This window comes from Tasmannia lanceolata, unplaced genomic scaffold (genome assembly GCF_043159265.1).
Source record: "Tasmannia lanceolata isolate RefF3 unplaced genomic scaffold, GAP_Taslan_0.1 ptg000037l, whole genome shotgun sequence".
Classification (NCBI taxonomy): Eukaryota; Viridiplantae; Streptophyta; class Magnoliopsida; order Canellales; family Winteraceae; genus Tasmannia; species Tasmannia lanceolata.
The window spans coordinates 21,982,501-21,994,330 of record NW_027518714.1 but is presented as its reverse complement, the minus strand read 5'-3'; the positions used below and the strand labels follow the sequence as shown (position 1 = coordinate 21,994,330).

Here is an 11,830-nt window from a genome sequence, read left to right as displayed (position 1 = left end):
TCCTTCACGTTGTGGAGATCTTAGAGGATTGCGGATGGGATCTCGCGTCCCTCGGCACTCGTCCTCGGATCGGGGTCCACACCCTTGCAGAGATGTGATTCCATCCAGTCCTCCCCACAAGGCATAGGATGCTGTCCAACCTTTGCGGGATATCAGGAGTCTATCCTACCCTTATGATGATAGGATTCTGTCCTCTTGTATCAAAAACATCTGAAAAATCCAAAAATCTCAAAAGTCTTGAGTCTTTTAGAGTAGTTAGGAAATTCTGTTCCGAACTACGTTGGCTTGATCCTCTTCCACAAGGTACGTAGTGCAGCTTGGGATCCACATCCCAAGTCCAGCTAAACCTTTAAAAATAAACATTTCAAACCTTCCAAAAATACAAAAATTCTTCAAAATCTTTTCAAAAAGATCTTCCTTTAGAATTAGGAGTCTGTCCTAGATATTTGGGGTGTTTTAAAGTCAGGAGTCTGTCCTGTTTGTGTTGATATGGTGTGTCTTGTCGTGTGAGTGTCCCTAGAGTTATGAGGCCTCGAGTCATGGTCGGTTAGACATTTAGTCGAACCGATGGCTAGACTAAGAAGCATTTAGTCAGCCCATGGTTTTCCTTAGGATGCACATCCTAGTTACACATAGGATATAGGAACCACCTGCATTAGCTTAAGGCTAACAAACTTACATTAGTTAGGGCATATAGGGGGTCCTAAAAATTACAATTCACTTAAACTTCAGCAATCGCACAAGAAGCTTTAAAAACAAGTCAAGTCTAGTTGATCGAGTCTAGGATAGCGGTTCTAGAGGTTAGGCATCGTAGTTTAGAATAGGTCATCGAACTACGTTGATTCTGATTCTTCCCGAGGCCGGGATACGTAGAGCAGCCAGGATGGATGGCCATCTTGGTCCGAGTCAAGTATTGTATTAAAACTGAGTTTTAGGGTTTGTTATGTGGAGTCATGTTATGATGTGTGTTTTGTTGTGTTTTTTTACTTTCTTGTGCACACCTTATACCTTTAGTTGTAGCGTGCATGTGTTTGCACACAAAACTTAGACATCATTTAGGTATGACACTCATAACTTAGCAATTCTTAGGTGACACTTATTTTATTTCTTTTATGTGTGCTTATTAATCATCTCCGAGACATGTATGATTAGGTAGACGTCTTCTTGGAGATATATGTTCCCATTTCATATGATTTTTGCCCAAAACTCTACAAAATCAATAAGTAAATGGCATAAGAGACTAGGTGTTTGCACTTGGGCGGATGAGGTGCTCTTCGGACCTTCCAAATTCGTAACCAGGCACGAACCTTCTTTTATATCTCTGGCTATCCATTGCAACAGAGCATAGTATGGGATCCAAGGCCCACTTTCTTGGATGACGACTCTTCTTTGTTTAAGGTACGTCTTGAATCCGGGCTAGTCCCCGAATCGAAAGGTATCTCACTTTACATCGCCACTCATGCTGTGAGAGGCATTCTTTTTTAGAGTTCCTTAGTAGAGCTCTCCTTCACGTGGATGATCTAGAGACTTTCTGGGAGCTCGTCCCCCGCCTCTCTCGGATCGGGGTCCACAGCGAATCTTCAACAAATCTGGGCGAAACCAAACAACGTCTGTTAGATTTGCTCTCAATCTCCCCGTTAACTGATTTGCTTTTAATCTCCCCTTTGACTTCTTCTTCTCTAGATCTCCCAGCCATCTATAAGCAACCAAATAGGGCATAGATGTTTATATTTTACTTGAAACATTTACGTGCCTCAAACTAGCACAAAACATGTAATCAGTAGAGGCAGATTAATAATAAGTGGTTTAGAAATTAGAACATTAACATCACCTATTGACAAATAAATAGGATCAAAATTTAATCACCCTATATTTTTATATCAGGCATCACTCCACTTGTCAGGATTACAAATAAATAACAAGAATTATTGACCCAATTGTATCTTTCTTCATTTTTCTTTTTCCCTTCGCGGTTAAACAAATGACAGGGGATGTGCAATACTTTGAGAGGGACTACAATGGCATTAAAGCAATTCATAGAGCTGAATAATATTAATACTACTACAATGAACTTTCACTACCAGAGATATTACCATGAAGAGAAACATCTAAAAATTGATAGGCTTTGAAAGCACAAAATTATGATGTCAAGTGCATAGATTTAAGAAAGAAACTACTTAATCACCCTATATTTTTTTATAGGGAAATATTATCAGCACTCCCGTATTTTGATGATAGCACTCCTCACTCTATTAAAAAGTATGGTATGGACCACACCATAGGTTGTTCTAAACCATCCATTAGATGGGCCACAACCTAAATAGGTTGTACCCCAAAAATCATTTCCATAGGCTGATCCTAACCCTCCGATCTATAGAGGGACTGAATATTAGAGGGTTGATCCTAACTTAGCAATGATGTACTTCACGTAAGAAGGATTCAATAGGGTTGATTGCCATGCATGTGTATCAACGACTGCAGTGATGTACTTCACGTCAGAAGGATTCAATGGGGCTGATTGCCATGTATGTGTATCAACGACTGCAGTGATGTACTTCACGTCAGAAGGATTATCTGCCACATACACTGCTGCTGGGTGTCCCAAGTAATCAAAAGGGGCGGATATATCACTTCCCATACAAATTTGTACACTAAATATGACATGTAATTTTAGCAATTTTTTTTTTATATTAGTAGTAAAAAGGTCAAAAAAGCACTAGAAATGTTTAGCCAAAAATCAGTTAAATTGACCTTTGGGATGGGACATCAAATTGGGTGATCATCTGTATTTTTAAACATAAATCAGTATCGACAATCCAAACTGTTCATTTGTTGGGCCACAACGTAAATAGATTATATGACAAAAATCATTTTCGAAGAGTGATCCTAACCCTCAAATTTGTAGAATGGTGGGTGGGCTTGAACTCCAATATTTTTCAGAAAGTATTGTGAGGCCTACTTAATAGGAATGTCCAAACTGTTCATTTGTTGGGCCACAACGTAAATAGGCCTACCCCGTAAATAATTGGGAGGCCAAGACCCACCACAAATAACATCCGCCAATCTACCATCGGCGAACACATGGAAATACCCAAGATCTTGCAAAGACAAGATGGAGAAAATCGTGTGCCAACAAACCACAACCATAAAATGGAGCAAATCACAAGCACCAACAAGAAGACAAGAATATACGTGGTTCACCACAATAGGCTATTCCACGGACAAGGCAACACTCAATCCACTATTTAGAACCAAATAGTACAATGTTAACTCCACCGGTAAAATCCACCGATTAAACCCTTCTCTCCAACCTTTTGTTAGCCACAAAATAACCTCCAAGTCTCTACACCAAGTACATGGAAAAAATGCTTCTTCGAGTAGTTGGAAATCCTCGAACACAATGCTTGTGCTACAATAGACAAAATCCGATGGAGAAAAAGATGGAAGAAGAAGAATACACCTTGATAAACAAGAGGAGCAAAAAAACCCTTTTTTTAATTCGCCACAAAAAGCCTTCCAAGAGCCCAAGAGAAAACCCTCTTCTTGCCCTTAACTTTCTCTTCAACCTTGAGTAGAAGAACCTTGCTTTTGCTTCATCACAAAAGCCCTCTTAGAGCCCCCAAGAGAAAACCCCTCTTGCCTTGCCCTGGCTTTCTCTTCAAGAAGAACCCTTGCTTTTGCTCCACCACAAAAGCCATCCTAGGGCCCCTAAGAGAAAACCCTCTTGCCTTGCCCTAGCGTCTTCTCCTCTCCTCTCTACATTTTTCTTTCTTCTTCAAACCCTCTCTTCCACATACAACCACATATATAGAGAACACATCCCACTTAAAGGGCCAAGTGGGACCCACTTTAAGAATGAAATAGACTGGTGATTTCGTATCACCAACTCAAAATCTCCACCGTTATGCATAATCATTGTCATGTCGAGCCTTCCTTCTTGAAGCCAAGAGAAGTTACACTCCAATCCAACTTCTCTCCTTGAACCGCTTTAGTAAGCATGTCCACCACATTATCTTCGGTTCCCACTTTCAACATTCTGATCCTTTCGTCTTCTCATCAAAATGCTCCACCATAAATGTGTGGCTATTCATTTTCTCAAACCTTGCTTCTCTCAAGCAATTTCACAAACACCTTGTGTGCAAAAAACCTGGACGCTCTAATACCAATTGTTGGGGGCCAAGACCCACCGCAAATAACATCCGCCGATCTACCACTGGCAAACACACGGAAATACCCAAGATCTTGCACAAACAAGATGGAGAAAATCATGTCCAACAAACCTCAACCACAAAATGGAGCAAATCACAAGCAACAACAAGAAGACAAAAATATACGTGGTTCACCACAATGAGCTACTCCACGAGCAAGGCAACACTCAACCCACTATTTAGAACCAAATCGTACAATGTTGCCTTCACAGGTAAAATTCACTGATTAAACCCTCATCTCCAACCTTCTATGTAGCCACAAAATAACCTCCAAGCCTCTACACCGAGTACATGGAGAAAACCCTTCTTTGAGAAGTAGTTGGAAAATTCTCGAACACAATGCTTGTGCTATAATAGACAAAATCAAATGGAGAAAAAGATGGAAGGAAGAAGAAGAATACACCTTGATAAACAAGAGGAGCAAAAAACCCTTTTTTGCTTCACCACAAAAATGCATTCCAAAAGCCCAAGAGAAAACCGTCTTCTTGCCCTTAACTTTCTCTTCAACCTTGAGTAGAAGAACCTTGTTTTTGCTTCATCACAAAAGCCCTCATAGATCCCCCAAGAGAAAACCCCTCTTGCCGTGCCCTATCTTTTTCCTCAAGAAGAACCTTGCTTTTGCTCCACCACAAAAGTCATCCTAGGGGCCCAAGAGAAAACCCTCTTACCTTGCCCCAGCCTTTTCTCATCTCCTCTCTATATTTTTCCTTCTTTTTAAAACCCTCTCTTCCACATACAACCATATATAGAGAGAGCACTTCCCACTTACAAGGGCCAAGTGGGACCCAATTCAAGAATGAAATAGACTGGTGATTTTGTATCACCAACTCAACAATCTCCACCTTAATGCATAATCACCGTCATGTCGAGCCTTCCTTCTTGAAGCCAAGAGAATTTACACTCCAATCCAACTTCTCTCCTTGAACCGCTTTAGTAAGCATTTCCACCACATTATCTTCGGTTCCCACTTTCAACAATCGGATCCTTTCGACTTCTAATCAAAATACTCTACCTTAATGTGTGTCTATTCATTTTATCAAACCTTGCTTCTCTCAAGCAACTTCACAAACACCTTGTGTGCAAAAAACCCGGACTCTCTGATACCAATTGTTGGGGCCAAGACCCACCGCAAATAACATCCGCCGATCTACCACTGGCAAACACACGGAAATACCCAAGATCTTGCACAAACAAGATGGAGAAAATCATGTGCCAACAATCCTCAACCACAAAATGGAGCAAATCACAAGCAACAACAGGAAGACAAGAATATACGTGGTTCACCACAATGGGCTACTCCACGAGCAAGGCAACACATAATGCACTATTTTGAACCAAATTGTACAATGTTGCCTTCACAGGTAAAATCCACCGATTAAACCTTCCTCTCTGACCTTCTATGTAGCCACAAAATAACCTCAAAGCCTCTACACTGAGTACATGGAAAAAACCCTTCTTTGAGAAGTAATTGGAAAATCCTCGAACACAATGCTTGTGCTACAATAGACAAAATCCAATGGAGAAAAAGATGGAAGGAAGAAGAAGAATACACCTTGATAAACAAGAGGAGCAAAAAACCCTTTTTTGCTTCACTACAAAAAAGCCTTCCAAGAGCCCAAGAGAAAACCCTCTTCTTGCTCTTAACTTTCTCTTCAACCTTGAGTAGAAGAACCTTGCTTTTGCTTCTTCACAAAAGCCCTCCTAGAGTCCCCAAGAAAAAACCCCTCTTGCCTTGCCCTAGCTTTTTCCTCAAGAAGAGCCTTGCTTTTGCTCCACCACAAAAGCTATCCTAGGGCTCCCAAGAGAAAACCCTCTTGCCTTACCCTAGCCTTTTCTCCTCTCCTCTCTACATTTTTCCTTCTTCTACAAACCCTCTCTTCCACATACAACCATCTATATAGAGAACACATCCCACTTAAAAGGGCCAAGTGGGACCCACTTCAAGATTGAAATAGAACCGGTGATTTTGTATCACCAACTCAACAATAACCATCTCCATAGGATGATCTTAACCTTCCGATCTGTAGAGGGGCTGCCCGTTACAGATTGGAGGGTTATGATCATCCAATAGAGATTATTTACTAGGTATAATGTTGAGCAACGGGTCTCCGCCAAAGTATAAGACGGCCAACTCTAGTAAGAGTAGTGTAGGGACACAAATGTACTTAGCTAGCATTACTTGTAATTTCTTCTTTTAGGAGGGAGTATTAGTATGTGGGGTATACTTACAATTAGTAAGTAAATGAGGGGCATGTAGTGAGATTTGAATGTAAGGAAGGAAATTGCCTCTCATTGAATTTTAGGTACTCTTGATGACTTTTAGATGATTTTAAAGAGAATTAGTAAAGCCTAGCTTGGGGAGAAGAAATTTTCAGCTCGTAAGAGGTTCTTTATAGGAAGTTAGAGAGGAACCCCTGCATATAGAAGGCCTTCCATCTCTTCTTCTTCTTCTATGACTGTTCTTGCCCAATTTTCAGTATTCATTCTTGTCCTTTCTGTTCTTGGTTGTCCCTTGCTCCAACTTTTACATTTCCAACTTTGATCTATCAAAAGTCTACACCATAGAGCTTATTTACGTTGTGGCCCAACAAATGAACAATTTGGATCATCCTATGAAGTGGGCCCACGGTGATTTTTGGAAAATACTAGACTTCACGCGCACACACGACACCATATAAAATTTCCTATGGATAATTACATCTTGTTTGCGAATGACTTCAGTAGTTACTCATGGATTTATACGAATGACAATCTAAGTTATTTTATTCACTTCAAAACCATTAAATTTGTGGTTAAGACTTATATGGATGGATAATTTTCTACTCAATTTTAAACTTACCTGAGTTTTATTGATATGGTGGATTTAGAAAATGAAAAGAAGAACTTACACATCAATCAAGGGTATAAGGCCTGCCTTGTTGCTAAGGGCTACAATAAAAAAGAAGATACTGATTTTGATGAGATATTCAGCTGAGTTGTCAAAGCAACTATGATTAGTGTCATTCTTTCTAATGTTATTTCCCTTCTCCCACCTTTGCAATGATTTGTTTAAGTGACCTCTTAAGGTTTCTAGATACATCTCTCTTCCTATTCTGCTGCCTTCACAACTTTAGGCTTCCGTTGCAGTCAGATTCTTCCATATCTGTCCAATGCGATACAACCAATATCATTATGTTGAATGCATCATAATGTCCTTAAGTCTCTAGTTCGTCAATTCTAACTTAAGCTCCATGTTCGATATGAAGGATCACAGCCCTTTTCATTATTTTCTTCTTCTCACCTTGTCTAAAATCACATGGATTTATTGGATTGTACATTTATGACCGGTCTGAAACCATGTCCTACTCCTATTACTTCCCAAAAATCATTTGCATAGGATGATCCTAACCCTCCGGTCGGAGGGTCACGATCATCCTATGGAAATAGTATTTAGGGATCATCATATTTACGTTGTGGCCCAACAAATGAACGGTTTGGATCATCCCATATACCTTACCATGTATATATTTCATTAATGCAAACCCTAACAGTCAAAGAGAGCATTACACCCATCTCTCTTGTATTAGATTCCTAAGGAAGATCATTGCAACAGATATTTCAAGGAAAAATTACTGTAATTTATTGTAAGATTTCGTTTGTTCAATCGGAAGAAACTGCAAAACCTGGTCTCAATGCTATATGGTTTGCTTAGGAATTTTTTTTTTTCTATAAAAACCAGGCCAAGGGTGAGATACTTGTTTGTTGAACATACACTAAGATGATAGCAAATAAATTGTAACAATAAGCCCCAGAATTTTTTTCCTCATGAATGTGAAATGTTACATATAAAATGCTTTTAAATTTTAACAATAAAACCAATAAATTATTCCATAAATATGTAACAAAAAAAAAAAGGCACCCTTCTCTTCCTGAAAAATCAAGAATTTCCCAGAAAGAACCCTTCTCCATATTATCCAAGCACCCCTGAACATCAGTAACCCACAACACATCACCTTTTGATCTACACAAACCAAGCCAGGGATGAGATGCTTGTTTGTTAAACAACCACTGAGATGATTGCAAATAAATTGTAACAGTAAGCCCCAGAATTTTTTTCCCATGAATGTGAGGTTTAATCTCAATCCATGTTACATGTAAAATGCTTTGAAAATGTAACAGTAAACCCAATAAATTATTCCATAAGCATGTAAAAAAAAAAATCTTCCATCCTTCTCTTCCTGAAAAATCAAGAATTTCCCAGAAAGGACCCTGATTTTCTCCATATTATCCAAGCACCACTGAACATCAGTAAACCACAACACTCATCTTTTCTTTCCCCCCTCACTCACCAAGGCTTTACTTGACAATAGTGATGTTGGGTACTTCTTTATATACTCCAAACATTTGAATTTTGTATACATTAATTAGAACAGGATGAACTCCTCATACTAACCATGTTATCTACTCGCCTTGCCAGAGGGAGTGATCTGGTTGCTGCCTAGTGCAACAGCAGCAGACTCTACATGAGTGAGGAGATACTCATAGATCTTCTTTCGCAACCTCTCGATTGTCTTGGCCGGAATGAGGCAACCTTCGCCATTCTCTTTGCCGGACCCAATCTCATCCAACCAATCATTCACCCTCTTGAGCTGCGAAAGCATGCCTGCTATCTGACTCTTATCTGACAATGCCGAGGCATCCACCTCCACATCCAAGAACTTCTCAACGAAGCCCAAGAACCAATCCCTGGACTCCATTCGAAGGGATTTTGCCAAGTCAGCAGCCTCGTTGAGGTTGTTCCCTCGGACCCACTCGGGCGGAGGTGGGGCCCGTGACTTCTGACCCGTAGCTAAGCTGTCTCCGGTCCTACGTGTGGACGTGGATATGGCTGGTTTAGAGCTGATTGAAGGGCGGGCTTTGGTTATTGGAGTCTTCGATACTGTGTTTTTCGTACCGGTCTCAAGCACTACCATTGGTTGATTGCCCGAAGGAGTCCGTGGGCTTCGAGTGAGAGCTGACATTGGAGCTGAGCCAGAGTTGTTTTGTTTATTAAATACTGTAAATGATGATAAGTCAGTAGCTAATGCAGCTTGAACCCAAGAAGTGGCGTGTTTATGTTTCTCTGATGATATTTTCAATTCTTCCGCTGATGGGTCATCCTCGTGATCTGATGAAGATCCTGCTGTAATAGCTTTAGATAAGGAGTCGGCCACCATACTGGCTCGGCTCAAGCTCGCATAGAGGCTCAAGAACTGCTCCACTGCAGGCTGTGGGTTGTCCTCCTTAGCTGAGGAACTGAATTCAGCATACATACTGCAAAAGTAAAGGCAAAATCCAGTAATCACTTGATAAGTTATGAATTAATAAGTTAATTTGTTGCACATAAATACCAATGTTTGGAAACTGAAACTCGAAGTGTTAATTGGTGTTCCGACCTCTGAGTTTGACTCAGCTGAGTCAATGGAGAATTCTTTCATTTTTTATTAAAAATCTGCTGGTTCAATAACAGACTGCTGGGATATTTCATAATATCTAGGAGCCTATCTAAACCAAGTCAATTCTGCTGACTTCTGGGTTGGTCAGTGAGCTTTTGAACATTAAACGTGGCAAACAATTCAAGTCCTTGTCATTCAAATCACATTGTATCCCTCATTGCAGCTTACATGTGATTTATAACTCCTCTGAGAACTATATTGAATTCAGAGGTTTTTTTGTGTGTGTGTCCCGGGGGGGTTGGTTTGTGTGTGTGTGTGTGTTGGGGGGGGGTATGGGGGTATTCTTTCAGAGTTATCATATGTAGTAGCTAAAGTCAATGATAAAGAACAGTAATAGTTTTAGGCGTTCAAAGACCTTCACTAATACTTCTTCCTTATGCCTTATGTTCCCCAAGGTCTCGTGGAAGGTATGAAACACAAAACATACATGCATCAAAGTTCTATTTGCATTAAATGTTTCGGCTCCTTTGCTTCAGCAAAGATGCAGATACTCAAATGGCAAGTTCATGGCATAAGAAAAGTCTGAAAATCAATTAAAGTAATTGTCCCATGACTGGTTAGTGTTGATGTCGGAAAGCACAATCTGACATGGAAATGCATCCTTCAGCTAGGCAGAGAAAGTACATTTTTTTAGGACACTTGTCAGTATTAGAAACATTTGACGAGTAATTTCTGAAGATTTGTAATGCTCGACATTGGGGTTTTATAGGGAATGTAATACATACTGTAGTTGGATATGAGTTTGGCTTCTTTGACTATATCCCAAAACAAATTAGTGGTTACAAAAAGGATAATGATAGGTTGCTTTTGAATTTGAATGACTCTGAGTCTGTGAAGAACTATAAATAGCACAGTAGCGTAAGAAGGATTGAATAATCTTGGAGAATCTCCAAGTCGCCCTTGATGTTGCACCAGACTTGGTAACTAGTATTCATCACTCCCCTTGTGAAGCAAAAGAGGAATTTTCTCTACCACATTCCCCATAAAACACCAATGTCGACCATTCGAGTTGAAGACAAACTGTAGTTCGATATGACTTTGGTTTCTTTGACTGTATTCAAATTCCAAACACAAATTAGTGGTTACAACAAGGATAATGATAGGGTTCTTTTGAATTTGAATAATAGATGCACTTCCTAATCTTGATTCTATGAAGAACTATAAATAGGAGAGTAGTGTAAGAACAATTGACTTTTCTTGTAGAATCATGTCTTTTAAAGAGGTTTGACCCCTCAAAGTGCCTTCTTCATATCGACGTCCTCCACAAATGGGGCATGGATTTTCTATTTTCAGTTTATTTGTTTGGTTCAGCACTTTTTGTATCAAGGCACTTCCTATCTTTACATGGGTACAGAGGATGCGCCAAACAATCTGCTATACAAAAGCAAGCAGCAATCCCAAATCTCAATCTTGGAGGTGAGGTCCCAAAAGGGGGAATGCGATGTCATTACTTTTCTGTTTAACAGAGGATCGGATTTTCAGAATGTACTTAGCTTTTTGGCTTGAGTTAAGGATGATAAAATAGTAGTTTTGAATTTAAATAAGGATATAATCTCTTGTGAATGACCTGATACAGCTGCTAATGTCACAGAAATCAAGGTGAAAGATGCCATCAGATGATATCACATTATCACCCATCACTGTTGTTTTCTTTTTTTAACAAGTCGAGAGACTTCTTTTCAGTTCTTCATTTTACAAAGGCTCCATTTCTTTCGACGTAGAATAGGTGTAAAACAAATTTAACACCCATTTTCCACTTACAAATAAAAGTAAACGTTGTTTCACCCACATTTTACGTCCAAAGAAACAGAGCAAAACAGAATTACATATTTAGGTTCTAAGGGGTTGGATTTTATAAATTAGATTCATATTTGTAAGTTGAGAACTATTTTAGGGCATCCAATCAGGAAAGAATTTTAGGAATGGTATAAAAGGGAAATAGACAGAAGATTAAAGCATTGGAGTTAATTATTATTATTTGTTGCCACTACTTGGAGAATTAGAAAAGAACTAATGAATACACTCCCTTCTGGTTGCTTGGTCCTCTCTGCTATGCATGGTTGTATACATTTTTATAGATATTCCAATCATAGCTTGGTTATTTGCATTAAGTGATACCGGTATAGTGGTTCATATCACCACAGACAA

At 39.5% G+C, this 11,830-nt stretch overlaps 1 protein-coding gene across 4 annotated transcripts in view; it reads right to left on the bottom strand.

Annotated features, from left to right (window-relative positions):
• Positions 1-7,966: 7,966 nt before the first annotated feature.
• LOC143860455 (GPI-anchored adhesin-like protein, putative (DUF936)) overlaps positions 7,967-11,830 on the bottom strand; it is a 14,155-nt gene continuing 10,291 nt past the window's right edge. For all 4 annotated transcript variants that reach the window (XM_077371116.1, XM_077371118.1, XM_077371117.1 and 1 more), the window contains one exon: positions 7,967-9,500. In XM_077371116.1, the coding sequence (XP_077227231.1) occupies positions 8,645-9,500 (856 nt within the window). In that variant the 3' untranslated portion in view covers positions 7,967-8,644. The remainder of the gene's footprint in view (positions 9,501-11,830) is intronic.